The following is a 27283-nucleotide window of genomic DNA, read 5'->3' as shown; positions in this document are numbered from 1 at the left end:
TCCAACGGGGCTATTCAGTGCCTCCAGTGGCCGCAGTTCATAATTACACCAGCATGTTACTCGGAGAGGAGTCACCCTGCAGTAATCAAAGGAACCAGACAAAAACCACCAAAACAAAATTTCAAGGCAAAAATAAAAGAAAATTTACTTATCTCTTGATCCAAGATCTTAAGTTTTTAGGTACGGCTTCAAACATTTGTTCTTTCACTATCTCAGTGAACAAAGCTCTAGCATCATTTAGAAATGGTTACAGCCACTTCTCAGCTAACTTGGTAATTCGCTGTAACAAGTCACTTCCAAGTAGACTTCCAAGTCAGCGGGGGATCCCAGTTACCTCCTTCCAAGTGGGCCTGCTGCTCCTTCCTGCCTTCAGCGGCACTTGTTGCAGGGACGTGGGCAGCCGCTGCAAGTGGATGACCCAAAAGCCTTCTCTCTGAGAGAAGACTTATGGGTCAGCGATGTGCAGCAGCTGCCCACGTCCCTGCAACTAACATTTGTTCTTTCACTATCTCAGTGAGCAAAGCTCTAGCGTCATTTAGAAATAGTTGCAGCCACTTCTCAGCTAACTTGGTAATCCACTGTAACAAAGCCTTGGGCCTTTCTGTATGAAGCATCTGGGTTGCTCTGAACTTCTGCCTATAATGTTCAGTAGTATAGCCAAGACAATCTAAAACATGTGTTTTCACTACAGGGTAACTGCTAGCCTGCTTGGGACTTAGTGTCTGAAAGGCGGCTAAGGTCTCGCCAGCTAAGCAGTTACCCTGTAGTGAAAACACATATTTTAGATTATCTTGGCTATACTACTGAACATTATAGGCAGAAGTTCAGAGCAATCCAGATGCTTCATACAGAAAGGCCCAAGGCTTTGTTACAGTGGATTACCAAGTTAGCTGAGAAGTGGCTGCAACTATTTCTAAATGACGCTAGAGCTTTGCTCACTGAGATAGTGAAAGAACAAATGTTAGTTGCAGGGACGTGGGCAGCTGCTGCACATCGCTGACCCATAAGTCTTCTCTCAGAGAGAAGGCTTTTGGGTCATCCACTTGCAGCGGCTGCCCACGTCCCTGCAACAAGTGCCGCTGAAGGCAGGAAGGAGCAGCAGGCCCACTTGGAAGGAGGTAACTGGGATCCCCCGCTGACTTGGAAGTCTTCCCTCTGAAGTCAGCTCTGACATCATAGGGAAGCCTTCTGGGTCCACTTTGGCGGAGGGGAGCAGGCAGGAAGGAGGGCATGGGATCGGCAGCAGCAGATTTGGCGGAAGCCGGCGGACAGAAGAGGGCATAGGATTCCCTGCAGCCATTAAGCAGGAAGGGAGTGGGGGTGGGTGGGAGATCCATGCAGTATATACCCCCAAGTGGCTTGCGTATCCCTAAGGGTATTTGTACCGTGTGTTGAGAACCTTTGTCATAGTGAATTAGGTAAATTTCCAGCAATGGGACAGTTATGCATTTATTATTTAATAAAACTAGGCAAAATGTGTCTAAGCCCAGAGATGAATTTTTTTAAAAAGCCTAAAATTTTTGTTTTGTAAGAGATATTCAAGTAAGGTACAACTACCGATATATATGCACATACTTTAAAGCAGGCCCATGCATATTTTATATACACAAGTACAGAGGCTCCACCCAAATGCAGACCTTACAGGTTAGATCTCTTAAAGGTACGTATACTCCTGTTGGCAAATGCACTTATTCAAACACACAAAATTCTAATAAAATCCATTTCCACAAATAGAATAGGGTTTCAGACACAGAAGATACTACGGTATATGAAATGACTACTACTAATCATTTTTATAGTGCTAACAAACAAAGTGGTCAAAAAAAGGGAAATTCATTTTCAGAACACCACAGTAGGATTAAGCTACAGGGCATATACAAAGATTAGCAAGCGTAGCAACTGCAGCGCATGTGTCAGTCCGTGCATACGTGCGTAAACTTAAGTACAGCTGCAGCAGTCTAGAAAACGTTTTGCAGGTTCTCGCAAAACCTATTACAAAGGAGATGGAAGACGAGAGATCCCTTCTTAAGGATTTTCCAAAGACGAGTCCCGCTCATTTCCCCCCAGACAACCGCAACACAGGGACAACAACGAGGACGAAACCATCCCGATATAGCCAGGTCTCCAAATAGGACGAGAGACAAAGCGAAGGAAACGAAACAGACGTTCCACGAAAGGACCCTCCCTCCAGGTCTGGCGTCTCTTCACCTCCCGCCCGCATCCTACCTTCGAAACCTCTTCAAGGTCTCCGACCGCAATTCATACGAACTACCTACAACGTACGCCAGCACCTTCCGACTCCAGCGCCCCGCCCCCTGAGACGCGTCTTCTTTCCCTCTGCCACCTCCTTCCTCGCCGGAAACAGGAAGTCGTGTCAGATGGGAGGGGGTGGGACGCTGGAGAAGGAAAGTTCCGGGGCCCGTCGCAGGCAACCTGTATGGACTGCTGCTGCTGCCGGCGACCTCAAAAACAAGTTTGAAGGTAGGATGTGGAGGGTAGTTTGTGAACGAGAGAGGTGTCAGACTGCAGCCGGGGTAGGAGAGGGGAGGGAGCGGCGTAGGACTGCGGGCGGGCAGGAGAAGGGGAGACATGCTGGACCGGGGAGAGATGCCAGACCGTGCGGGGAGTAGAGGGGATCCCCGGTCCTCGAACGCGCGTGGAGCGTTTCGCTCGTGCGTGTGAGGGCCGATCGAGTGCGTGCGACTCGGTGTCTCCGAGGTGGAGGGAGAGTCTTTTGCGCTGTGGAGTTTCTGTGTTTTCAGGGAGTTCTGCTGGGTTATTTGCCAGAGAGTTTGCTACTTCGCGACGGAAGGGAAGTAGCCCCCAGCTCCCAGAGAGAGGGTTTTCGAGGGGTGGGGGTGGGGGGAGCGCTGTTTTTCTCTCTCTGGGGCTGGGAGAGAGAAAATGAGATGCAAGCCCTGGCCTAGCTCGTGACTGAGCTGGTGAAGGTAGGGCCGGCCGGCCGGTTTGTTGCGTTACACTTCAATCGCAGTTGCTCCGGTAGGCCTCTAAGTGCCGGAAGAGCCATTGCCGCTCGACCCAGGCCTCTTTATATTCTCTTTCCGTGTCTTATTTGAATTGAGTTTAACTTTTGTTCAGTGATATGTATTTTCTCTTTCCTTAATTTTCTCTGTGGCTTTTTGAAATGACTTTCTTTGCTCACTTTATACCTAGTTATTTTGCAGCTTTTGCCCTTCCGAGTTCGGTGAAAGACCTGAAATAGTAAAGTTTTAGTTTTTGTTTTTTTTTAAAGCACTGGCCTGCATATAACTTTTCCTAACAGAATAAAAGGCAAGTATTTAATGAAGCTTATATAATCGGACTTTGAAAGTGTTTAAAGTTGTCAGTATTTTTTGTTATCTTTTAGGGGATTGACAAGTTCAATTTTTTTTTTTTTTTTTTTTGCTGCTCCACTTTTTTAATTACAGGGTTCTGTAGTAGGTTGATCATTAGCCTTAAGCTTTGACTTAAAAAGTCTATTTTAAATCATATAGAAGTACTTATATTAATCTATTTTAAACTTACACTGATTTTTACTTGATTTTATTATCTACCATCTGACTTTTTTATATGTCTGAATGTGCAAAAGTTACTTTAAATGTATTTAGGTTATTATTTTGTTCTTTAATAGTGCATTAGTCTTAACTACTATTTTGACACAACATACCATTCTCCCCTATTTGGGGGGAGGGGTTCTCATTTTTACTTTCTTCCTTTTGGGTTTCCTGCTCAGTTGGAGCCATCCTCTGTTCGGCTGTTTAAATGTGTCCAGAATTTCCCCCCCTCTTCTTTCTCTCTACATAAAACTAAAGGTATGCTCTTCTCATAGAAAGGAAACAAAACCCTTGCATTTCCATTATGCATTTCCTCATTACCCATCCAGTTAGTATCAAACATCAAACTCCTAGGTGTAACCCTCAAAGTAGTTCAGTGGTCCAAAAGTACTTTTTCAAACTAAAAATGATACGATCCCTCTTGTCATTACTTAGCTCTAACTCAATTAACATTTTTGTTCATTCCTTGATATCTTCTCTAGACTATTATAATCCTCTTTATCGGGGTATTACTCAAAAAGAGATTAGAAGATTGCAAATTATTAAAAAATACAGCCATAAAATCTCTTCAATGCCAAGAAATTCGATCATGTCACTCCTCTTCTGAAAAAAGCTCACTGGTTACTCATTTCCCATAGGATTACCTTAAAAACTCTTCTTCTCATTTTCAAAATACAATCTAGTCACCTCTATTCATTTATAGATAGATTGATTATTCCTTACGAATCTGAATGATCACTTCACTATGCTCTGCTCAACAATATCTTCTTGCAGTTCCTTCCGTCCGTCAGTTGTTCTACGATACAACTCGCAAAGCTATCTTCTCAGTAGTTGCCCCCACACTATGGAACTCCCTACCTTTGGCCCTAAGACAAGAAACTATTCTCAACAACTTTAAATCTAGCCTTAAAACCTTTCTCTTTAAGGATGCCTACAAGATTCATCCCTAGGACTTTCAATTCATGAGACTGAGATATTTGGCCATATATTGAAGACTCCCTTATCCCTTTCGTTCTTTCCTTTCCAATTGCTTTTTAATTTCATGCAATGTATCCTACCCACTTCCCTAATGTAGCATGTTTTTTATCTGTAAAGTTCATGTTGTCAGTTTTTCCCTATTTTTATATTTTTATGTTTGTAATATTGTAAACCACTTTCTATTTAAAGCGATATATCAAGACTAAATAGAAACAATGTTAGTCCTTGGCTAGTAACTTACAAGCTTTAGCACCCATAGGAATCCATGGCTAACCTGGACCCTAAGGCTGGTTGTCAGGTAGTGTTGAGTATTGATAACTGGGGCTCCCTCCCTGCAAATCCTTAAAGTCTGATTTGACCATATGCCCTGCAGAGTCTTGGCCTGGGAACGAAACCCATTCCCCTCTGTATGGTGGTACATAGTATTCCACCAGGCCTTTTTTGGAAATGGTGTACAGCTGTAAGTTCTTGACTATATATTTAAGTCGTGAGTTTTATGTTTATATTTCTTTAATTCTTTATTATGTATATGGTATTAGAGGCTGAATATCTTGTGTTTCATGTTTGTGTGCATGTGTGTAGGATTTTGTATCTTATATATGTACTCCTAAAATATTTTTAATTCTGTGTAGCATGTTATGATATTTTAATGAGGCAATAATGTGCTTTGCCCATATCCATTTTGAAATTAAGCACTGTGTGTGAAATAAAAATAGCTGTTCTAAAATGAAATTGGGACAGATATTTCAGTGTTCTCCCCATAAATCTTTTCCAGCCAGTTAGCATAAAAAAGTATCCTGTTGGAGCGGGACAGGGAAATTTGGTGGTTAGAATAGGGTCATTAAATCCAGTGACGTATCTAGTATATATGACAGCAGTGCTGATCATTTTTAAATAACCCCCTCCTCTCTATATAAAAAAGTTATTTTTTAGTAATAATCCATGAGCCACACAATAAGGGTGCACCTAGGAAAAGGCTGTATCTTAAACACTGCAGTGAGCACTAGAACACCAACACGAATTGTAAAACTAAACAAGCCAGATCCTGCACAGTCAATTGATTTTGTACAGTCAATGCTAACAGAAAACCATGTCCATTTCATACACACAGAACACAAAAACACTCTCACCCAATATGGAATAATCGCAAACTAAAAATAGAAATATGTAGACAAAAGTTAAACACCACAGAAACAGTGACACATGTCCCCTAATACTGTGAAAATATAAAAACGGTAGATGTAAATTTGAAAAAACTGATGCATAACAATCACCACTTTACAAATTAATAAATAACGAGAAATAAGAAAATACCATTTTATTGAACTAATCCATTTTTCAATTAGCTTTCAGAGGCTAAATCTTCCTTCAACACAGTTCAGTATACAGATATGGTGTCCTGACCTGAGGAAAGGGGTTTAGTCAAAAAGAAATTGCCTTATTTCCATTTCCTATTTAAGTTTTATTAATGCAGTTACAATACTACTTGATTCTATGTAAAGCAACAAAAAAATTTCTTTCTACCTTTTGTTGTTTCTGCTTTAATCATCTTCTCTTCACTCTCTTCTTTCTATACAGCGTTTGTCCTCTCTCCCTTCCGTGCATCTGCCCTCTTATCATCTTTGCCCCTTCCACCCAGCCTCTGTTCTCTCTCTACCCCTTCCATCCATTGTCCACCCTCTCTCTCTTCAATACGGCATCTTCCCTCTTTTTATGTCCCTTCAGTTACACTGTATATCCTGTTTCCTTTCCCTCCTTTGTACATTATTCATTTCAGCTTCATCCCCTCTCCATTTTTCTGTCTCCACCCTATGCTCTGGCATTTCTCTCCTCTCCTATCTCTCCCTCTCCCTCCTTGCTCTGGCACCTCCTCTCCTTCCTTTCCCTCTGGTCTGGCATTTGTCTCCTTAGTTTCCCTTCCCTCCCCCTTGCCCTGGCATCTCTCCTCTCCCCCTCCATTATCTGGCATCTTCTCTCCTTCCTTCCTTTCTCTCCCTCCCTCCTTCCTTCCTTTCCCCTGGTCTGGCATCTTCCTTTCCCCCCCCCATGCCCTGACATCTCATCCCTCCCCGGTCTGGTATCTCCTTTCCTTTCCCTCCATCCCATGGTCTTGGCATCTCTTTCCTCTCCTATCCCTTTCTGGTCTTCCTTCTCCCTCCCCAGTTGGGTGCAGCAGCATTTCTCTTCCCACTCTCCCTCTCCACCTTAGAAAACTGATGAAACCCCTCCTTTGCAACAGACCTATCCCTTAGCCCCCCCTTCCCCCATCTAAACCCTCCTCTCCCCTCTCCCCCCCCTTACTTTCCCACCCCCCCCTCCAAGTTTGTTGCCCCCCCTTTTTCCATCTAATATGCTCTCATCTAATTTCCTCTCTTAAACTCTATTGTATCCTACTGCAGCACACACTGTATGTATCCCGTATTTAGCCCTACCCCCTCCTAAATCGATTATGTAAACGAGTTTGACCCTACGATTGCCTTGTTATGTTCTTCTTTTTTCGAATCGCACTGTATGTAATTCATCTATCTGTTGTGAACCGCCTTGAACTCCCTGGGTATGGCGGTATACAAAATAAAATATTATTATTATTATTATTATTATTCTCCACTGCTCTCCTCTCTGTCCAGCTGCAGCTTTCCCTTTTAAGTCAAGCGACACTCTCCTCTTTTCCCAATCCAGCAGCACCTCTCCCTCCACCACTCAGCTCCAACAGCACCTTTCCCTCCCCTCCTTTCTACTTCCGTTTCCCCCACTGACTAGCTGCAGCACCTCTCCTTTCCACCCCCGGGTCCAGTAGCACCTCTCCCTCTCACTCCCCCAGGTGCAGCAACTCCTCTCCGACTAGCAGGGCTCCTCCCTTTCCCTCTTACTAGAAGCAGTACCGTACCCATTCACCTCCCAGGTCTAGCAGCACCACTCCCTCCTGTCTTCTGATGACCAGCGGCACCTCTGTTCCTCGCCTCCTATCAGCACACCTCACCCACTACCCTGACTAGCAGCAGCACCCCTCCCTCTTATCACCCAGGTCCATAGGCACCACTCCCCCCTCCCGATTAACAGGACTTTCTATTGTAACTTGCCTGACTGCTGCCATAGCTTTAGCAAGTCGGTTCCCTCCAGTAGCCTCGGGGCCTCTACTAGGCTGTCCCGCCTCCGAGGAAGAAGGAAGTTGCATCAGCGGAGGTGGGCCGGCCTAGCAAAATCCCCGAGGCTGCAGAAGGGAATTGATTCCATAACACTACTGCAGCTGTCAGGCAAATTACAATAAGGAGAGAGAGCCTGCTAGTGGGGAGGGAGAGGTGCTGCTGCTAGTCCAGGGTATAGAGAATAGAAAATGACAGCAACAACAGGAAGGCAGGAAGCATGCTGGTGCTGCGTATCCCCTGGGTACACGCATATCACGTGTTGGGAACCAAATATGAACATACAAATAGTTCCTCATCATTGTTTTTTTAACTTTTACCCTGCCTGGGAAAGCAAGGGGCACTGCTTTTAAGATTTACTTCACAAGCAGGTAAACGCAAGAAAGCCGGGGCAGGTGAGAAACTTTTGGCCACATGTAAACCGGGAAGCAGGTGAAGAAAAACTATGTCATGGGGGAGGGGGGAGGCGCATGCCAAAGTAAAAGCAGCGAGGAGAGGCGATCGAGGAACACCTACTGGTATCTCCAGATCACCTTGACACCACACTGAAAACATTTAATTTCCTTTACAGAAGTAGCCTTGAGTTGATAAGTGACGTTTTCACATTCTTTTTACCTTGAAATAAGTTTCCCCAAAGCAATTTTCTACCACCCCAGGCCTGTCTTCCTGATTGGGAATGAGAGCCGCCCATCGCATACACCCACAAAATACAAATTGCAGGCTAGTGTTATGGGGAGGGTTTGAAAAATCACCTTGTTTTGGGTTTGTTTGGTTTTTTTACACTTTCTTTATTAATTTTTAAATTCAATACACAAGCAAAAAAAAAAAAAAAAGGCTGAGGCTGGAGTCAAACACAGAACCTCCAGCGGCTTTTCAGGCTGTGCCAATTCAGGCTGGGGAATCCTTAAGCCGGTGAGAGGGTTTTTTTTTTTTTTTAAAGGTTTGAGTGGGTGGCGGCGGCAACAGCAGCAAGATTCATGACCGAGATGACAGCCGGGCGCTCACCTAAATTAGCTGGGCGGAACGCCCGGCTAAAAAGCGCTAGGGAGAACATTGTATTTGAGGTTTATTATTATGGGGTATTTTATTAAAACCTTTTCCCTTCCAATATGGGTTTTTGGTAAAAAATACTGACAAATGAATGCCTATAGAGGGAATATTTATACATTTGATGACCAAGAAAATAGTTAACTAAACTGTAGTGATGATAAAAAGTTCCTCATCCTCCCCTCTCTGATTTCTTATATTATTGCATATATATCATAATGATGATTTCTGATCTTTAAGCAAAATGCATTGTTAGACAAAGAACCCAAGTAAATACTAGAGATGTGTAGTTGGTACACCAGATATTTGACTGACTCCTCTGTTATTTTATGTCCAACTCTGTCTCCTGTTAAATATAATAAATCTATGAGAAATTTAATTATAGAAACATAAGATATTGTTTATATACAAAATTAGGACTAATTGACCTAACAGACCACAAAATATATTTATTTGAAATTTGATCAAAGAACTTAAACAAATAAATGCTATCAAATGAAAATATGCAATATGCTGTTTTACACTTATCTCCCCTTTTACAATTCTGTTTCACACTTATCCTCCTTTTACAGTGGGGGTCTTTTACTAAGGCGCACTAGCCGATTTAGTGCATGCTAAATGCTAATGCGCCCATTATATTCTATAGACACATTAGCATTTAGCTTACGCTAAATCGGCTAGTGTGCCTTACCCCCTCTTTTACTAAGGTGCGCTATGCTTTTTAGCGCGCGATAAATAGTGCGTGATAAACGTTAACACGTGCATGTTATCCTATGGACGCGTTAGCGCCCGTGTTGATTTAGCGTGTGTTAAAATGCTTAGTGTACCTTATTAAAAGAGGGCCTTAGTAAAAGACCCCCAATGTGAGCTAAATGCCAAACTGCCCATAGGAATAGAATGAACGGCCCAGCATTTAGCTTGTGCTGCTTGGCAGTGTGACTTTTTAAAAAAGAAAAAAAAAAGGCGGGGTAATATTTTCGATAAATCTTTGAATTATTTGTCCTCACAAAAAATCACCTTGGTCAGATTCTCCTTCATAGATGCCCTCCAATCTGACCAAATTATTCTCGGAACAGAAAAACAATCTCTCAACACTAACCTCCTTTTAAAAAACCGTGCTGGCCGCAACGGTAACCAACGCTCATAGGAATTCTTTGAGTGTTGGAAATGTTACCACTTCGGTTGGCGCTAAAAATCATGCTACGGTTTTTTTTTTTTAAAAAGGGAGGGGGATAACTTTGGGTTGGTAGCAAAGCAGTAACCACCAGGGCAACATCTTTGCAGTTTCAGGATATACAGTGGTACCTCGCAATCCGAATGCCCCAGAACTCGAACAACTTGGAATCCGAACTATCTTTTAAATTAAATTTTGCCCGAGAATCCGAACGCTGATTTGGAATCCGAACATACGGTAACTGCAAGCAGAGCTCAGCCCAAAGCTTCCCCTCTGACGCAGCTTCCTGGTTCCACCTGGGCGATTTATGTCGGAGGGAAGCTTTGGGCTGAGCACCGCTTGCAGTTGCTGATCTTGCTGTCTCTGCCGGTTGGGGTGCCCGATCTGAGTTTGTGGGACCAAGGAATGGATTAATCCAGTTTCTATTATTTTCAATGGGAAAAATTGTCTTTGAACTCAAACGTTTTGGAACTCAAACAGGGTTCTGGAACGGATTAAGTTCGGATTCCGAGGTACCACTGTAACTTTAGATCAAGAAGAAAAAATATACACATATAAAAATAAAGTACTGTAATGTAAATTTTTAATTTGAAGCTGGAGTCACTTTTACTGACTCCACCTAAATTGCATTTGACAAACTCCACAGCCCTGATAAACATACAAGTTTTAAAATTACTCCATTTATTCAAGAAACCACAGTTATTGGACACATGTATTACTCATGTGAAAAAGTAACTGCCCCTAAACATAATAGCTAGTTGTAGGATTGTGGAGTCAGTATACCAAGCTTTGACTACAGTGCCTCTGTTTTTCTACTTCTGACTGTGAATCCTGCTGATAGGCTTTAAATTTTTGGTTCTGGATCTAAAGTACTGGTAAATGTAACTTTAGATTCAGGATATACATCCATTAGAATATATTATACATTTTTTAAAAATTTTGAATCTGGAATCAGTTATTACATTTTTAATGCACCGAACATTGCTTCTAACTCCACAGCCCTGTTGCATATATTTTTGGGTTTTTTCACATCGCTGTTAAGGGATCGCAGCTCTCTTCTTTGCAGTATTGCTTTAACTTAGACCTATTTGTAGGCTTTGTTACATGAACTGCTGGTTTAAGGTCCTGCCACAACATTTCTATTGTGGTCATGTCAGGACTATGACTAGTCTAAACCAAAACTTTAATGTTGTTTCTCCTCAGCTGTTCACATGTAGACTTGATTTTGTGTGTATGCATTATTGAGTTGTAATATAACCCAATTACGCTTCAGTTTCAGCTCACAGATGGATGACCAGTCATTCTCCTTAAGAATTTTCTGGTGCAGTGCAGAAATTCATGGCAACAATGGCAAGTTTTCCAGATCCTGAGGCACCAAAGCATCCCCACACCATCACACTGCTATCACCATGTTTGCCTGTTGATATGATGATCTTACTCTGGAATATTGTATTTCCTTTACGCCAGACATAAATCAACCTGTGTTGTTCCACTTTTGACTCGTCTGTCCTTAGATCATTATCCCAAAAGGCCTGGGGATAATCCAGGTGTGTGTTGGAAACGTGAAACAAGTATTGATATTAGTCTTGGATGGCAGCAGTTTCTGCCTTTCCTAGTCTTCTATGCATCCCATTTTTACTTTTGCTCAGACTTTCTTATTTTGAAGTCATGAACACTGACCTTAGCTGAGACTAGAGAGGCCTGCAGTTCTTTGGATGTTCTCCTGGGAGTTGTTGCTGCACCCTTGGGGTAATTTTGGCAAACTTGGCTGCTCCTGAGAAGCTTCATCACTGTTCCAAGTCTTTTTCATTTGGAGATAATGGCTCTCGCTATGGTTTGATAGCATCTCAGAACTTTATAAATGGCTTTGCAATCTTTTTCAGACTGATTATATTTCAACAACTTTGTCTCTTTTGGATTTTCCCTTGATCGTGGCAAAACATTCTTGTAAAAACGTTGTGGTGACTACTCCATACTAATGGTAAGGTTCAATATATAGTGAGGTTTAGGCTCAGCAGGGCTGGCTGCAAATAAGCCTGGCTATGTTTTAATAAGCTGAATCTACTTATCAATTACATTTGATCAGTTGATTAAGGAGGCAGTTACTGTTTCACAAGGATGTTGGATATTTTTCCTTAGAAATAATTTAAGAATTGTCAGCCTAAAATTCAAAGCAATTTAACTGGGCAGGAGATTCTTTTGCTCAATTAAATTGCTTATGACTGCCTAAGTAGTGATAGTCAGCAGTACTTAATTACTATATTTCCCCAAAAATAAGATCTGCCCCGAAAATAAGCCCTAACATGATTTTTGGAGTAGGTCTTAAAATAAGCCCTACCCTGAAAATAAGCCCTAGTTGAAGCGCTGGATTCACAGGTAGCAGCGCTTCCCCCTGCGCCCCCACCCATGCCTCCTCCCCCTTCCGACCCTTCCATCTCTCCCTTCCCACGCTGATTTCGGGACCGACATACCATTACCTTCTTCCAAACGGCAGTGTCGCAGCAGCAATCTAAACACTGCATCATGCCTTTTTCTCTTCCGTATCACTGATGATGTCATCAGCAACTCCCCGGCGGTAGAAGGTCCGAAGCATCTCATTTAGATGCTGCCGCGATGCTGCTTTTTGGAAGGCGGTTGGCATGGGGAGGGAGAGCTGGAAGGCTTGGCGGGAGTTTGGCGGGGGGAGGGGGGATAGAAAGATGCTGTGGGTTTGTGATTGAGCTTTGGTTCCCTGAAAATAAGACCTAGTGGGTTTTTTAGGCCCAAAATTAATATGACAATGTCTTATTTTTGGGGAAACACGGTAGATAATGCTGCTGAATATCACCACAGACTGAAGAATAGTGCATGTCAGAGGCCATATTTAGCCTGCTAACTGATTAGGTAAGTGACAAAAGTTGGGAAGCAAAGAGGCTATCCTAATTTTTAGCTGCAAACTAGTCTCTAGTCTAAATATTGGTTGATGCCTGTTTAAATCTCGGGCTGCAGCATTTGTTTTCGACTGCCTCCTCTCCCTTTCACAGAGATACAAAAGAGCTGACTGACTGAGCCCCACGCATAGGCCCCACCAGGTCTACCTGTTAAATGCCTGGAGTTCCAGTGGGGTATTATAAGCAGGATTGATGCCCACTCCTGTATGTTGCGGCAGCTACTGCACAATAGCTACTGTGACCTCTAACGGAAGCTTCAGTGTGGGTGGGAGCCTCGGTCAACTATTAAATATGTTGTGTGGGAGGGCTTCGGAGGAACAGAGGGCACCTTATACAGATGCTGGCCAATATTCTTCCAGGGCCCATATAAACCCAGCAGCTACCGCCTCCATATTTAGCCCTGAATATTCAATGCTGATGCCTGGATATGATTTAGCATTGAATATCCTGGACTAATTCTGTCTGTGGCAGCCAGCATTTAAAAAAAATAAAAAAAGCCATCAGGCTGAGAATTTATTTACTTAAGGTTCCCTTTGTTTAATATTACATTTTCTTTTAAAATCGGAAACTTTCTAGTGTGACAAATATTCAAGAGTAAGGGATATCGGAAAGGAGGTGTTGGAAACTCGCATTGTTTTTATATTATAAACAGCTTAAGGTATGAGAGTTTTGAGGTTAGATTAGTAATGGTAAGTAAATAAGCAGTTTTATAAAGATATTAGTGAAGTGTAATAAACCATGGAAATAGTTTTGTGGTATTTGTGTTGTGAATTTGTCATTCTCTTAAGGGCACAAGTTATTCATCAATAAAGGCATTGCATTTTGTTGAAATATTTATTTGTATGAAATATGTATAGTACTTTCAGATAAGTCTTTTAAAATCTCCGGTATATGTGGAGGATATATTTTTAGACCTTTTTTCGATCTGTTCCCAAATTGATCATGGTGTGCTCCCTTGCCTGTCAAGATTTCACAATACCCAAAATGAATATACTCAAAAACCTGATTGGGAAGGAGGTACTCCAGGACTGATTTGTGAAATACTGGTTTAGGTTATAACCACATATAATGTTCTTAACTATTGGTAGGAAGTGTGCAAATCTAACTGAACAATCCAATGAAAGGCAAGGTAGACGTCTATTCAACCAATGGGTAAATTTTATTAATAGCTTTTATTTATAGTTATAGTCCCAACTAGGATCCAAGTTTTGTCGTAATCAAAACACCTTCAACAGGGGATACTTCAGTGTAATCCTCTGAACACAGTGAGGAGCATGCGCGCTGGCTCCTCTTTGTGTTCAGAGGATTGCATTTAAGTATCCCCTGTTGAAGGTGTTTTGATTACACCGAAACTTGGATCCTAGCTGAGACAATAACTAGGAATAAAAGTTGGTACAATAACTAGGAATAGATGAAGGCGTTTTGATTATGCCGAAACTTGGATCCTAGCTGGGACTATAACTAGGAATAGAGGAAGGCGTTTTGATTACGCCGAAACTTGGATCCTTGCTGGGACTATAACTGGGAATAGAGGAAGGCGTTTTGATTACGCCAAAACTTGGACCCTGACTGGGATTATAACTGGGAATAAAAGCTATCTTCATTAATAAAATTTACCCATTGGTTGATTAGATGTCTACCTTGATTTTCATTGGCTTGTTTGGACTTTTAAGGCAGGGTGTTCTTCTCAAATCTAACTGAAAACATAAGGACATAAGAATAGTCTTACTGGGTCAGACCAATGGTCCATCCAGCCAGGTATCCAGACTTCACGGAAGCCAATTCAAGTCAAAAATACCTGGCAAAAGTCTAAATAGTAGCATACTTTTGTTTCTTCTGTCCATCTAGTTTATTTCTGGTTTTATTTATATTTGATATATCTTTACTGTTCAAGGTCAGAGCAGTTTACAAAAAATGGAAAATAGAAGAAAATATTTCTCATGCATCTCAATTTACTGGTAATTGCATGGGTTTTTTTCTTTATTTCCAACAGAGAATATGAAACAGGTGTAAAAATGACATCCAGATTTGGAAAAACCTATAGCCGAAAAGGGGGAAATGTCAACTCAAAGTTTGACGAAGTCTTTTCTAACAAACGGACAACTCTGAGTACAAAATGGGGGGAGACCACCTTCATGGCTAAACTAGGACAGAAGAGACCCAACTTCAAACCTGAAGTGTCAGAAATTCCCAAAAAAATCAAAGTTGATGAAGACCTTGCAGAGGATCCATTTGGTTTTGATAGCGATGATGAATCTTTACCAGTTTCATCAAGGAATTTAGTACCGACAAAAGGCACCTCACAACAGTGTATGGAACTTTTAGAAACTTCTGAGTCAGAAAACTTCACTTCCATACTTGAAACTAACAGTAGAAATAGTCAGTCCATGACTGGTGAAAACATTGTGTCCTCAAAGTTTATGTCTTTTGACAGTGCTTTGCATGGTTTAAAAGAAAAGAGCACAAACAGGATAGTAGAGGATACAGATGAGAAAAGCAGTAGTGCTGCCTCTCCAGCTGAATGTACGTATGTTATTCTTTTTCAATGCACATTATTCCACCACTAACCTACAGATGTTTTTATTATATTGCATGTTCATATTTAACAATTTACCACTCCCCAACACCTTTTACAAAACTGTATTGTGTTTTTTTTTGTACAAGCTGCAGCGATAACATCTCTGATGCTCATAGAATTCCTATGAACGTCGAAGCTGTTACCGCCACAGTTGGCACTAAAAAAAACACTACGGTTTTTTAAGAGGGGGGGGGAATTAATGAATAAAAATATCTCTTATTCAAAAAAAATTAAACTATTTCAAGGTAAAATTTGAATTAAGAGATAAATAAGATTGTTAAATTTTGATGATAAATCAATGGATCTTTTAAGAATAACCCTAATCATTAAGGATTGGATACTATCAAATATACCCCCCTTTTTACAAAACCACAAAAACTGTCAGGAACAGTGCAGAGCATTCAGCGCACTGGCCTGCGCTAAAAACTGCTTCCGTAGTTTTGTAAAAGGGGAAGATATTTTACACGAATGGCCAAATCTGTGCAGTTTAGCTTCACTTGATGGTATGTACTTTTTATTCCTGCTTTTTCCTCTACATGTCTTGGTGAATATTTAAATGTGTACATCTGTGGAGGCTTTATGTGATCACATCACATAGTTAGGATTCATGATATAAATGTGTTCTTTGTTTAGAACATTTACAGTGTTTGTAAAAGGATAGCTGTGGAGGAACAGTGTTTATATTCATTTCATTATGAATCCGGTGACTGCTAAAGTGAATATCTATTAACAGTATCTTAACAAGTCTCTCTCCTATGTAATGTGCTTTAATATCTGTTGGTGTACAAAAACATAGAGGGATTATTATAGTATTTAGGATATTGAAAAGCATATGGAAGCAAATACATTCATTTGAAATTGATAGTAAAACCTTCTTTATTTTGTGCAGTAACTAAATTATGTATTGTGCCTATCATGGAGGGCTCAAGTTGGTCGAAGGGGAGGAGTATGGTGATATCATCTGCATAGCTGTAGGAGGTAATACCTAGTTCATCTAGGTAGAAGCTTAGGGAAGTAATGTATAAGTTGAAGAGTGTGGGAGATAGGGGAGATCCTTGTGGCACTCCACATGGGTTGGACCATGGTTCTAATTTTTCTTTGTTTGTTTTGACTGTATAAGTTCTGGATTGTAGGAATACTTTAAACCATGTTAGAACTTCCTATTGAGTCTAGAGTTTGTAGGAGGATGGCGTGGTCTACTAGTCAAAGGCTGCAGAGAGGTCTAGTTGTATGATCATCATTTTCTTGCCTGTGCAGAGGTGTTGTCTCGCGATGTCCATGAATGTTCCTAGTAGGGTCTCAGTGCTGTAGTTGTATCTGAAGCCAGACTGTGTGAGGTGGAGTATGTTGTGGTTTTCTAGGTATTCATTTAGGGCTTTAGCTACTAGGCCTTCCATTAGTTTGACATAAAGTGGGATTGAGGCTATGGATGGTAGGTCCGTTGCTCCTTTGGGGTCTTTTAGGATTGGAGTTATGATGATTTCGCTGAAGTTTTGTGGGAACTGGCCATCTGTGAGTATGGTTTGTAGGAGTAGAGTGCGGAATAGCGTACTGTAGGTTTTCAATAGGTATGGTGGGCAGTGGTTATGTTCACAGGCTGCGTGACTGTATTTGTTATATAGTTTGTTGAAGTCTGACCATTGTATAGGTGAGAAGTGGTGCCAGATTCTATCTGCTGCTATCGATTTTTTTTTTTCTTTGGGAGAAGTTGAGGTTTCTTCTAGGTGAGTAGGTGTTCCATTAAATGTGGTTCTGATATTTTAGATCTTATTTTTGAAGAATATGGCTAGTACGGTGGCTGGGGGAAGGGGGGAGTTGTTGGTCAGATATGGTGTGGTGTCTGTGAGTTCTTTTAGTAACTGGAATAGCTTTTTTGTGTCTTGGGATCCTTCTCCTACTTGCTTTGTGTAGTATGTTTTTCTTTTTTCTTTAAGCTTTTGTTTGTATTTTTGGTGTAGTGTTCTCCATGTTGCTCTTGTGGAGTCTTGGCTTGTGGAGTCTTGGCTTTTTCTCCATTTTCTTTCTAGTTGTCTGCATTGTCTTTTGAGTTGGAGAAGTTCATTGTTGAACCATTTGTTTGATTTTCTGTGTATTTGGTTTTGGATAGTTCTGGTGCTAGCTCATCTAGGGTTGCTGTACTTAGAAGGCTCCATTGAGAGATGAAGTCTTTGGGGTTGTAGTCTTTGATTATGGTGTCTATTTTTGTCCAGAATTTGGTGGGGGTCGATGTGTGGATGTATGTTGTAAGTTTATTTTTTTTGTGTGATTGGTTTGCTTTTGTTTTTGGTCCAGTTGATTTTGAAGGAGTACGAATAGTGGTCGGACCATAGGGATTGGTGCCAGTGTCCATTTGATATGCGGATTTCTGGTTGATTGTGCTGTTGCGACATGTAGGCTGCAATGTCGAGTTGGTATCCTTTTTCGTATGTGGTTTGAGGGTCTAGTATCTTCTATGTTAGGGCCTCGAGGTATGCTAGAAAGTTTTCGATTTGTTTGTGGGATTGGTTTTCGAGGTGGAGATTGAGGTCTCCTAGAATTGTTGTCATTAGTAAGTTTCGGTAAATGAAATCTTCGAATTTTGGCTTTGCTTTGTTCCAGTTTCCTGGAGTTATGTAGCAGAGCTTGAGAGTTGACAGGCTAGTAGATCCATATAAGGGGTGGTAGTTTTGTCTTGTGTTTTTAGGTCTAATGTGGTTTTGGTTATGATGGCGATTCCTCCTCCTCTTTTGTTTTCTCTGCAGACCACTGTCATTTTGTATTCCTTTTGGCACACTTCCGTTATTCTGGGGTCTGAATCTAAAGTAAGCCAAGTTTCTGTGAGGAAAAGGCAATCTATGTTTTCTTCTTCTATCCAGTTCTTTATGTGTTCTGTCTTGGGGCCTATGGCTCAGATGTTCACGTATGCACAAGTGAGAGTGGTGTAGTCTGTTTGTGTGATTTGAGTTATTTTCAGGTAGATGAGTGATCTTTGGTGCGGTTGTGTTTTGGTCTTGTATGGGTTAGTCGGTCTTTTTCCTGTAGTTTGTGTGATGGGTTGGTAGGTCTGATAGTTTGGGATTTTATCTATTGATAGCCGTCTGGTATGTTGGGTGATTCCCTTGGAGTTAGATATAGTTGATATTGGGGAAATGTTGTTTGCTGATGCCTTTCGGTTGGTTAGGAGTAGGATAATCAGTAGGATAGCTTGATATTTTTGTGGTGAAGTTTTCATTGTGGTGCAGTAAGTGGTGGGTATTGTAGTTGAGGTGAGGTGGATATGGAATACTTTCCTTACAAAAAGTTTTTTCATTTAGGACTCTTCAACTGGGGGAAGAGAGAACTGATAGAAATTTGTAAAGCTTGTAAAATCATAGATGCTGTGGAGCAAATTAACATAGTAAATGACTGCAGATAGACCTGCATAGTCTCTCCTTCAGTCATATTGATTATGAATTCATGATTAAATAAAACAATCCACTAACTTAACAACTTAACTTGTTAAAACTTTTAATTTCGTGGAAAGGGTGGTGAATTTGTGGAATGCATTCCTGGTGAAGGTGGTGGAAATGAAATCTTGGTAATGTCAGTGGATGAACAAACCGGATAGGCCATATGGGCTTTGCCTGACTTCATTATTCTATGTTTCTAAGAAGGCTTTGTTTTAAATCCAGGTAGATTACATGGTTTTTAATCCAAATCTGTGGTCATCCACCTGCAGAAATCAATTAGATACATTTTGGCATGGTTTTTCTTTGGTAAACAAGTGTGGCAGAGTGATTAAAGCTACAACCTTGGCATACTGCTCCTTGTGACCCTGGGCGTGTCACTTAATTCTCCACTGCCCCAGGTACATTAGAGATTGTGAGCTCAGCAGGACAGATATGGAAAATGCTTGAAGTAACTGTACGTAAACTACTCTTGAATGTGGTTGTAAAACTATAAAAAGGCGATATAGAAGTCTCAATCCCACCCCCCCCCCCAAAAAAAATGTTGCCGTGAATCGTGTAACCTATTTGATTCCAAAAGTTAACCATAATTTTGTTCAACCACTGAAATAAATAAGGCTTACAGGCCTGTGGTTCCCAATTCTGTCACTGTTTTTGTTAAGAGGGATCACATTCTGTCTTCAATCTTGTGGAACCTTTCTTGTTTTCATGGCTTTATTAACCGATCTTTAAGAGGACTTGCCAAAATCTCTCTGAGCTCCTTTAAGATCTCAGGATTCGTTTCATCAGATACCTTGACTTAATCCAGTGTTTTCAAGTTATTCATACTCAACACCATTCATGGATGAGTGTTTCTTATCCATTCCCATATATACCTTTGTTAGCCAACTGAGGCCCTCCTCCATGGCTTTCTTCGTGAATACTGAACAGAAGTACAGTGTTTTTCTCTCTATAAGATGCACCTGACTATAAGACGCACCTAGTGTAGAGGAAGAAAAACCAAGAAAAAAATTCTAAAGCAATTGGTATACTCTCCCTGCCTGCCCTGTTCCCCCTCTGGTGGGCTAGTGGTAGCCCGGGACAGGGTACAGGGCAGGCAGACAGAGAGGCAGACAGCCCCACCCCCGGGTACCTTTTTTCTAAACTCCAGCGGTCCAGGCAGGCAGGCACCCCCTGGTACCTTTTTCTTTTAAATCCCGGCAGTCCAAGACGTCACGTCACGTCACCCCCCCACCCCCACCCCGGTACCTTTTTTCTAAATTCCGGCAGTCCAGCGCTGCATCTCCTGCCTCCTTTTCGCTGGATGGCTGCCTCCATGCCTTGGCTGAGTGAAGCACAATGCAGGCGTGAGCTAATTCAGTGAGCATCACAGGACCAGGCAGGCGGCAAAAATCTTGCGCTTGCATAGTGGTTCACTCGGCCAAGGCATGGAGGCAGCAGTCCAGTGAGGGAGGGGCAGGAGATACAGCGCTGGACCTCTGGAATTTAGAAAAAAGGTAGGGGGGGGAAGTGTTTGCCTGCCTGGACTGCCAGGTTTAAAAAAAAAAAAAAAAAAAGGTGGTGGGGTGGGTATATTATCTTCCTAAGATACACCCACTTTTCCACCCCCTTATTGGGGAAATTGAAATAGGGTGGATTTGATTTTAAATTTATTTATTACATTTATAGACTTTGATTTAATTCATGATTTTTGTACAGAAAGACATATTTTTGCTTGTATAATCGTAATATTTTCAACCAGATGAAGAGTTCATTGTTTGAAAAATAACTTGTCAGATTAGTTTTACAGTTATATAAAATAAAATTACTGATTTGTTTTTACTGTTAGAAATACATAGTTCACCTTACAATTTCATAATTACCTATCTCCAGTTTAATAGATTTATCTTTCATATTTGGATAACTTTTCAGCTGCACTTTTTGAAAGAAGAAAAATAATCATTACCTTAATATGAGAGGGTGCTGAAAAGTTTTCAGCCCAACCAAGAAGGGAATGATGCAGAGCCTTGAAACTTACAAGTTATTCCACATATTCACCCCTAAGTTCAACACATTTGGCACATTGTGTCTGAAGCTTCTGTAACCCTTCCAAAAAATACTCTGATATCTGGTCACTGAAATATTGCTCTATTGCTACAGACACCTCCGAATCACTTTCATACTTTTTAAGGTTTGGGAACAGAAAATAGATGGAGTGAGATCTGGTGAGTAGGATGGATGGTCTATGCACTGAGGCCCAGATTCTGTAAACTGCGTCCCGACTGTAGGCATCTGAGGGATCATAGGGAGGCACGCCTAAGCTTGCCTAAGGTGAACCTAGGCCAGCGTCTCCATAGGCCAGCGGGAGATGCGTGCAATGTAGAGAGCTGCACGGGGACGATGGGAATCCCGCGGGACCCGCGGGTTCCCTCTTCGGGTCACGGGGATCCCGTTGGGACAGCCCCTGGGGTCGCAGGGATCCCATGGGGATGCCCCCTAGGGTTGAGGGTGTAAGGTTTGAAGGTCAGGTCCCCCACAAGGTGAGGTGGTAGGGGCTTACGTGAGAGGCGCCCTTTCAAACGCCAGGTCCCATGTTCAGTTCCCTCACCGAAGATTCACCAGGAGTAGAATCAAATAAGAAGCACAGCCAGAGGTGATGGCATAAAGAATATATTATAGAAATAATCTTACAGAAAAGCAATATTCATAAGCATTATAATTAGGGAGAGAGCAAAGCAGTTTCCCGAAGGATAGACAGAGAGATAGACAGAGAAAGACATAGAAGTGTGTTGCAGAGAGGAGGCTTTTATAGCTTGGAATCTTATTCTGAATACAGAAACTATTGTATTTCCCAGTATTTTTCTGTTTATAATTTGTAAACTGTTTGAAACAATGGTTAGTTTAATTGATAAGGCGGGTGTGATACTTGCAGGCATGGTAGATGGGATTAGTCTCTGGCTTCTTTGTCCCATTCAAGCAGCCTATCTTCTTGATAAACAATCCAGTCTGGCTGGATGATTAGTGTATGTGAATTCTGTGCAGGAGCACAGAATTCTGCATCAACATTCCAGAGTCAGATTGATATAATTTCCCACAGGCCTTTGCTGACTACTGATTGCTAGCAATACTAGGACTGACAGCGGGGATCCTGCGGGATTTGATGCACTCGAGCCGCGAGGCTTGTCTTCTTTTTCCTACCTGCCCTGCTGCAGCACACAGCCGACCGGAAGTCTTCCACGATGTCAGCGCTGACGTCGGAGGGAGGGCTTAAGCAAAGCCCTCCCTCCCTCTGATGTCAGTGCTGACATCGGGAAGACTTCCAGTCGGCTGTGTGCTGCAGCAGGGCAGGTAGGAAAAAGAAGATGAGTCTCGTGGCTCGAGCTCCATTTTGCTTGCAGATGAGGGCTGGAAGGCGGAACACAAAAGGGGGGGAGTGTGTTTTTGGCACAAGGCATGAACTTGGGAGAGAGGATGGAGGAAGGGAGGGAAAGAGGTGGGGGAGGGAGTGCGTTTTGGACACAAGGCATAAACTTGGGAAAGAGGATGGAGGAAGGGAGGGAAAGAGATGCTGAGGTGGGGGAGGGAGTGCGTTTTTGGACACAAGACATGAACTTGGGAAAGAGGATGGAAGAAGGGAGGGAAAGAGATGTTGAGGTGGGGGAGGGAATGCGTTTTTGAACACAGAAGGCATGAACTTAAGAACATAAGAAGTTGCCTCCGCTGAGGCAGACCATAGGTCCATCCTGCTCAGCAGTCCGCTCCTTCGGCGGCCCATCAGGCCCATTGCCTGAGCAATGGTCTGTACCTATCTATACCCCCCAATCCCTTTTTCTTCCAGGAATCTATCCAAACCTTCTTTGAAACCATTTAGTGTTTTCTTGTCTACAACAGCCTCTGGAAGCGCGTTCCATGTATCTACCACCCTCTGAGTGAAAAAGTACTTCCTAGCGTTTGTTCTAAACCTGTCCCCTTTCAATTTCCCCCAATGCCCCCTTGTGCTTGTGGTGCCCCTTAATTTGAAAAATCTGTCCCTGTCTACTTTTTCTATGCCCTTCAGGATCTTGAAGGTTTCTATCATGTCTCCTCTAAGTCTTCGCTTCTCCAGGGAGAAAAGTCCCAACTGCTTCAATCTGTCGGTATATGGGAGATTTTCCATTCCCTTTATCAGTTTGGTTGCTCTTCTTTGTACTCCCTCAAGTACCGCCATGTCTTTCTTGAGGTACGGTGACCAGTACTGGACACAGTACTCCAGATGCGGCCGTACCATTGCACGATACAGCGGCATGATAACTTCCTTCGTCCTGGTCGTAATACCCTTCTTAATGATACCCAGCATTCTGTTTGCTTTCCTAGAGGCTGTGGCGCATTGCGCCGATGCCTTCAGTGTTGCGTCTACCATCACTCCCAGGTCTCTCTCCAGGTTACTAACCCCTAGTGGTGTTCCCCCCATTTTGTATGTGAACATCGGGTTCTTTTTCCCCACGTGCATGACCTTGCATTTCCCCACGTTGAAGCTCATCTGCCATTTTTCGGCCCACTTTTCCAGCTGCGTTAGATCCTTTTGGAGATCCTCGCAGTCTTCCTTGGTTTAAGCCCTGCTGTATAGTTTGGTGTCATCTGCAAATTTAATGACTTCACACTTAGTTCCCGCCTCTAGGTCATTTATGTAGATATTGAACAAGAGCGGTCCCAGCACCGACCCCTGCGGAACTCCGCTCGTGACCCCTTTCCAGTCTGAGTAGTGGCCCTTTACGCCAACCCTCTGCTTCCTGTTTGCCAGCCAGTTTTTGATCCATCGGTGGACCTCCCCTTGTACCCCGTGGTTCCATATCTTTTTAAGCAGTCTCTCGTGTGGCACCTTGTCGAAGGCTTTTTGGAAGTCAAGGTAAATGATGTCTATAGATTCCCCTTTATCCACCTGGCTGTTCACTCCCTCAAAGAAGTACAATAAGTTTGTGAGGCATGACCTACCCTTACAGAAGCCATGTTGACTCGGTTTTAGCTGCCCATTTTTTTCGATGTGCTCACAGATGCTGTCTTTAATCAGTGCCTCCATCATCTTTCCCGGGACTGAGGTCAGGCTCACCGGCCTGTAGTTTCCCGGGTCCCCCCTTGCGCCCTTCTTGAAGATGGGCGTGACATTTGCTATTTTCCAATCCTCCGGGATCTCTCCGGTTTTTAAGGATAGGTTGCATATCTGTCGAAGTGGCTCCGCTATTACGTCTTTTAGTTCCTTGAGTACCCTTGGGTGAATGCCATCCGGACCTGGCGATTTGTCGCTCTTTAGTCTGTCAATCTGCTTGAGTACATCCTCTTGGCTTACCTCTAAATCGACCAGCTTATCGTCTTGGTCTCCTATTACGATCTCCTCGGGTTCCGGAATGTTGGTTATATTCTCCATCGTGAAGACTGACGTGAAGAACTCATTTAACCTGTCAGCTATCTCTTTCTCTTCTTTTACAACTCCCTTTCGGTCTCCATCGTCCAATGGTCCCACTTCTTCTCTCGCCAGTTGCTTCCCCTTGACGTATCTGAAGAACGACTTGAAGTTTGTTGCTTCCTTTGCCAGTCTCTCTTCGTATTCTCTTTTTGCTTTTCTAACCACTCGGTGACACTCTTTCTGGTGTTCTTTGTGCCCTTTTTGGTTCTCCTCTGTTTGGTCTTTTTTTCATTTTCTGAACGATGCTTTCTTGTCGCTTATCGCCTTCTTCACTGCACTTGTTATCCACACTGGGTTTTTTGTTCTATTTTTTTTGCACCCTTTTCTGAACTTGGGGATGCATATGCTTTGTGCTTCGTGCACAGTCTCCTTGAGTAAGGTCCAGGCTTTTTCTACGGATTCCGTCTTCCCTATGTTGCCTTTGAGCTTCTTTCCCACCATTTTTCTCATGGCATCATAATTTCCTTTTTTGGGAGAGAGGAAGGGAGGGAAAGAGATGCTGAGGTGGGGGAGGGAATGCATTTTTGGACACAGAAGGCATGGACTTGGGAGAGAGGAAGGGGAGGGAAAGAGATGCTGAGGTGGGGGAGGAAATGCGTTTTTTGACACAGAAGGCATGGACTTGGGAGAGAGGAAGAGAGGGAAAGAGATGGTTGTGTACATGAGAATGGAAGAAAGGAAAATTTTTGGTCATAGGGAGGGAGTGAGGTACAGATGAGAGGGAGAAATATTATGGTGGAAAGGCAACAGTGGGACAGATTGAAATGGATGCAAGAGGGAGGAATGTTGGACATAGTGGTGAAGGGAGTGGAGGCAGAGATGTGGCATGGTGCTGGAGAGGGGTGATAGAAGGAGAAATGTTGGGCATGGGGCTGGTGGGCAAGCACGAAAGATGAGAAAGGGATAAATGCTGGACCATGGTAGGAGGAACCAATGGACAGCAACAGAAGAATTTACAGAAGATGGGAAAGCGGAAAAAAGAAACTGGGACCAACTTTATGGAAAAATAAGTCTCCAGACAACAAAGGTAAAAAACGGAATTTATTGACTAAAATATGTTAGCTTTGGGAAATGTATATAGCAGATATCTTTGTATTTTGTTCAAAAGAAAAGGAAATGCATTTCTGGTTTTATTTCTACAGTGTTGAAGTACTTGCTGACCCTTGCTGTGATTGGTGGGGATCCCCAAGCACTGCCAGCAGAGGACCTCCTCTAGAGACGGCCAGAACTCCCCTCCACCAAGCACAGCAGTCGCTGGCAACATCCATGAGCCACTGAGGTGCCAGCATCTGTGACTCAGGGACGCTACTGCTGCCTACCAAGCTTGGCAAAAGGGACCCCCTGCCAACTGCAAAGGAAGTCCTCAGCTGACAGCTTGGGGGTTCTCATCAGCTGAGTATTTATATTTTATATTTACATTAGAGACTCTGGTAGAAACCCGTTTACAAAGTATGTATTCTTCCCAATTAATATTTCCAAATTAATAAAGTGTCTTTGCTTATTTGTAAATGGGTCTCTACCAGAGCCTTTAATTCAGTAGCATAATTAAATGAAATAACTATTTCTGAAGTTTATAGGGATGGGAGGGGATTCCTCGTGGGGATGGGTGGGGACAGAGGGATTCCTCACGGGAACGGGTGGGATTTCTGTCCCCGCGCAACTCTCTAGTACAATGTAGGCCAGCAAAATGCTGGCCTACATTGTAAGTAGATGTGGCTGCTACACTTATCGCGGCAGGGAGAACCCTTGCTGCGTTAAGAATAACCCGATTTTCTAACCGGCGACTCTAACATGGATGTCGGTTACAGAATTGGGTTTATTTTAGGCAGCCTTAGGTCCGATTCTATATAGGATGCCCGTTGGCTTCTGAGACCGGACGTCCTATACAGAATCTGGGCCTGAAACTCCAACTGTGTCAAAACATCCATCATTTTGCCAGCTTTGTGAGCAAGTGCATTGCCTTGTGAAAAGAGAACTCACTTACACAGCTTCTTTCTCCTTTTTTCTTTTAATGCCTCTAATCGGCATAGCAAGTTACAATATTATTCTGCATTAACTGTTTGACCCCTTGGAAGATAGTTAGTCATTACACTACCTTCCTGATTTCAAAGCACTGTGGCCATGACCTTGAGCTTTCCTGCTGACTTTTTCCTTGACCTTGGAGAACTTGAGTGCCACCATTGCATGGACTGTTTTATCTCTGTTTTATCAACAGTAACTAGTCATTCCAAAATGTTGGTACCAGCTTGCTGAAAATGCTTCAAAATCAACTTAGAAGTGTCCACTCAATGATGTTTTTTGTCAGCATTCAAACATTGGACACCCACTTGTCTGACAGCTTCTGCATATCCCGCTGCTTATGAATTATACACCCAACACATTCCCAGGATAATCAGAAATTGTTTTAGCTGATCTACCAAAATCAGGACATGGACACAGTCAACAATTTCAGGAGTTGACATCGTTTGTGGCCTCCCAGACCTTGCTGCATCTTTGGTCTCGATCGCCACGCTGAAAGTTTGCACACCACTTCTTTACTGTGGTGTATGATGGGCATTTGTCACTCAGTGTTTGCATCATACATTCAAGGATTTTCTTTGAAGTTTTCTTCTGCAGGAATAGGAACTTCATGATGGCTGGGCATTCCACACTTTTTGTTGACACGGTTCAATCAATGATCTGAAACAATGCCAAACATAGCATTACGATTCTGCGATTGACACTTTGCAAAATAAAAACACTCCTTTTCAGCTGTAGTGGCAAAATAATGCTCAATTTAGGAAGTTGGTTGAGCTAAGAACTTTTCAGCACCCCCTCGTAACAATTTAGATTGTTATTGTTTTGGTTAAATAAATCTTTCATATGTGTTCTTGTATTTGCTTAAACATCCATGTTACTTGATGTGGTTAAACAAAATATCTTTAAAAAAAACCTTAGACTATTAGCTAGGTCCACACATGAAAAACTTAAAATACTGATTGCTGTAGCTCACTCATCTTCATCTTGTTTGTTCATAATCTGGAAAAGAATAAATA

The 27283-nt window shown here is 42.4% G+C and overlaps 1 protein-coding gene across 4 annotated transcripts in view; it reads left to right on the top strand.

Moving 5' to 3' along the window:
* The first annotated feature begins 2342 nt into the window (after positions 1-2342).
* Positions 2343-27283, top strand: part of WAPL (WAPL cohesin release factor) — a 315421-nt gene continuing 290480 nt past the window's right edge. For 2 of the 4 annotated variants that reach the window (XM_033941575.1, XM_033941572.1), the window contains exons 1-3: positions 2343-2481; positions 11170-11877; positions 14820-15349. In XM_033941575.1, coding sequence (XP_033797466.1) covers positions 14842-15349 — 508 coding nt within the window. In that variant the 5' untranslated portion in view covers positions 2343-2481; positions 11170-11877; positions 14820-14841. Of the gene's footprint in view, positions 2482-11169; positions 11878-14819; positions 15350-27283 lie in introns of those variants that run through there. The other 2 variants (XM_033941573.1, XM_033941576.1) reach the window with 2 other exon arrangements.

This window comes from Geotrypetes seraphini, chromosome 4 (assembly GCF_902459505.1).
Source record: "Geotrypetes seraphini chromosome 4, aGeoSer1.1, whole genome shotgun sequence".
NCBI lineage: Eukaryota > Metazoa > Chordata > Amphibia > Gymnophiona > Dermophiidae > Geotrypetes > Geotrypetes seraphini.
Note: the sequence above shows the minus strand (reverse complement) of the source record. Positions and strands in the feature narration are given on the sequence as shown.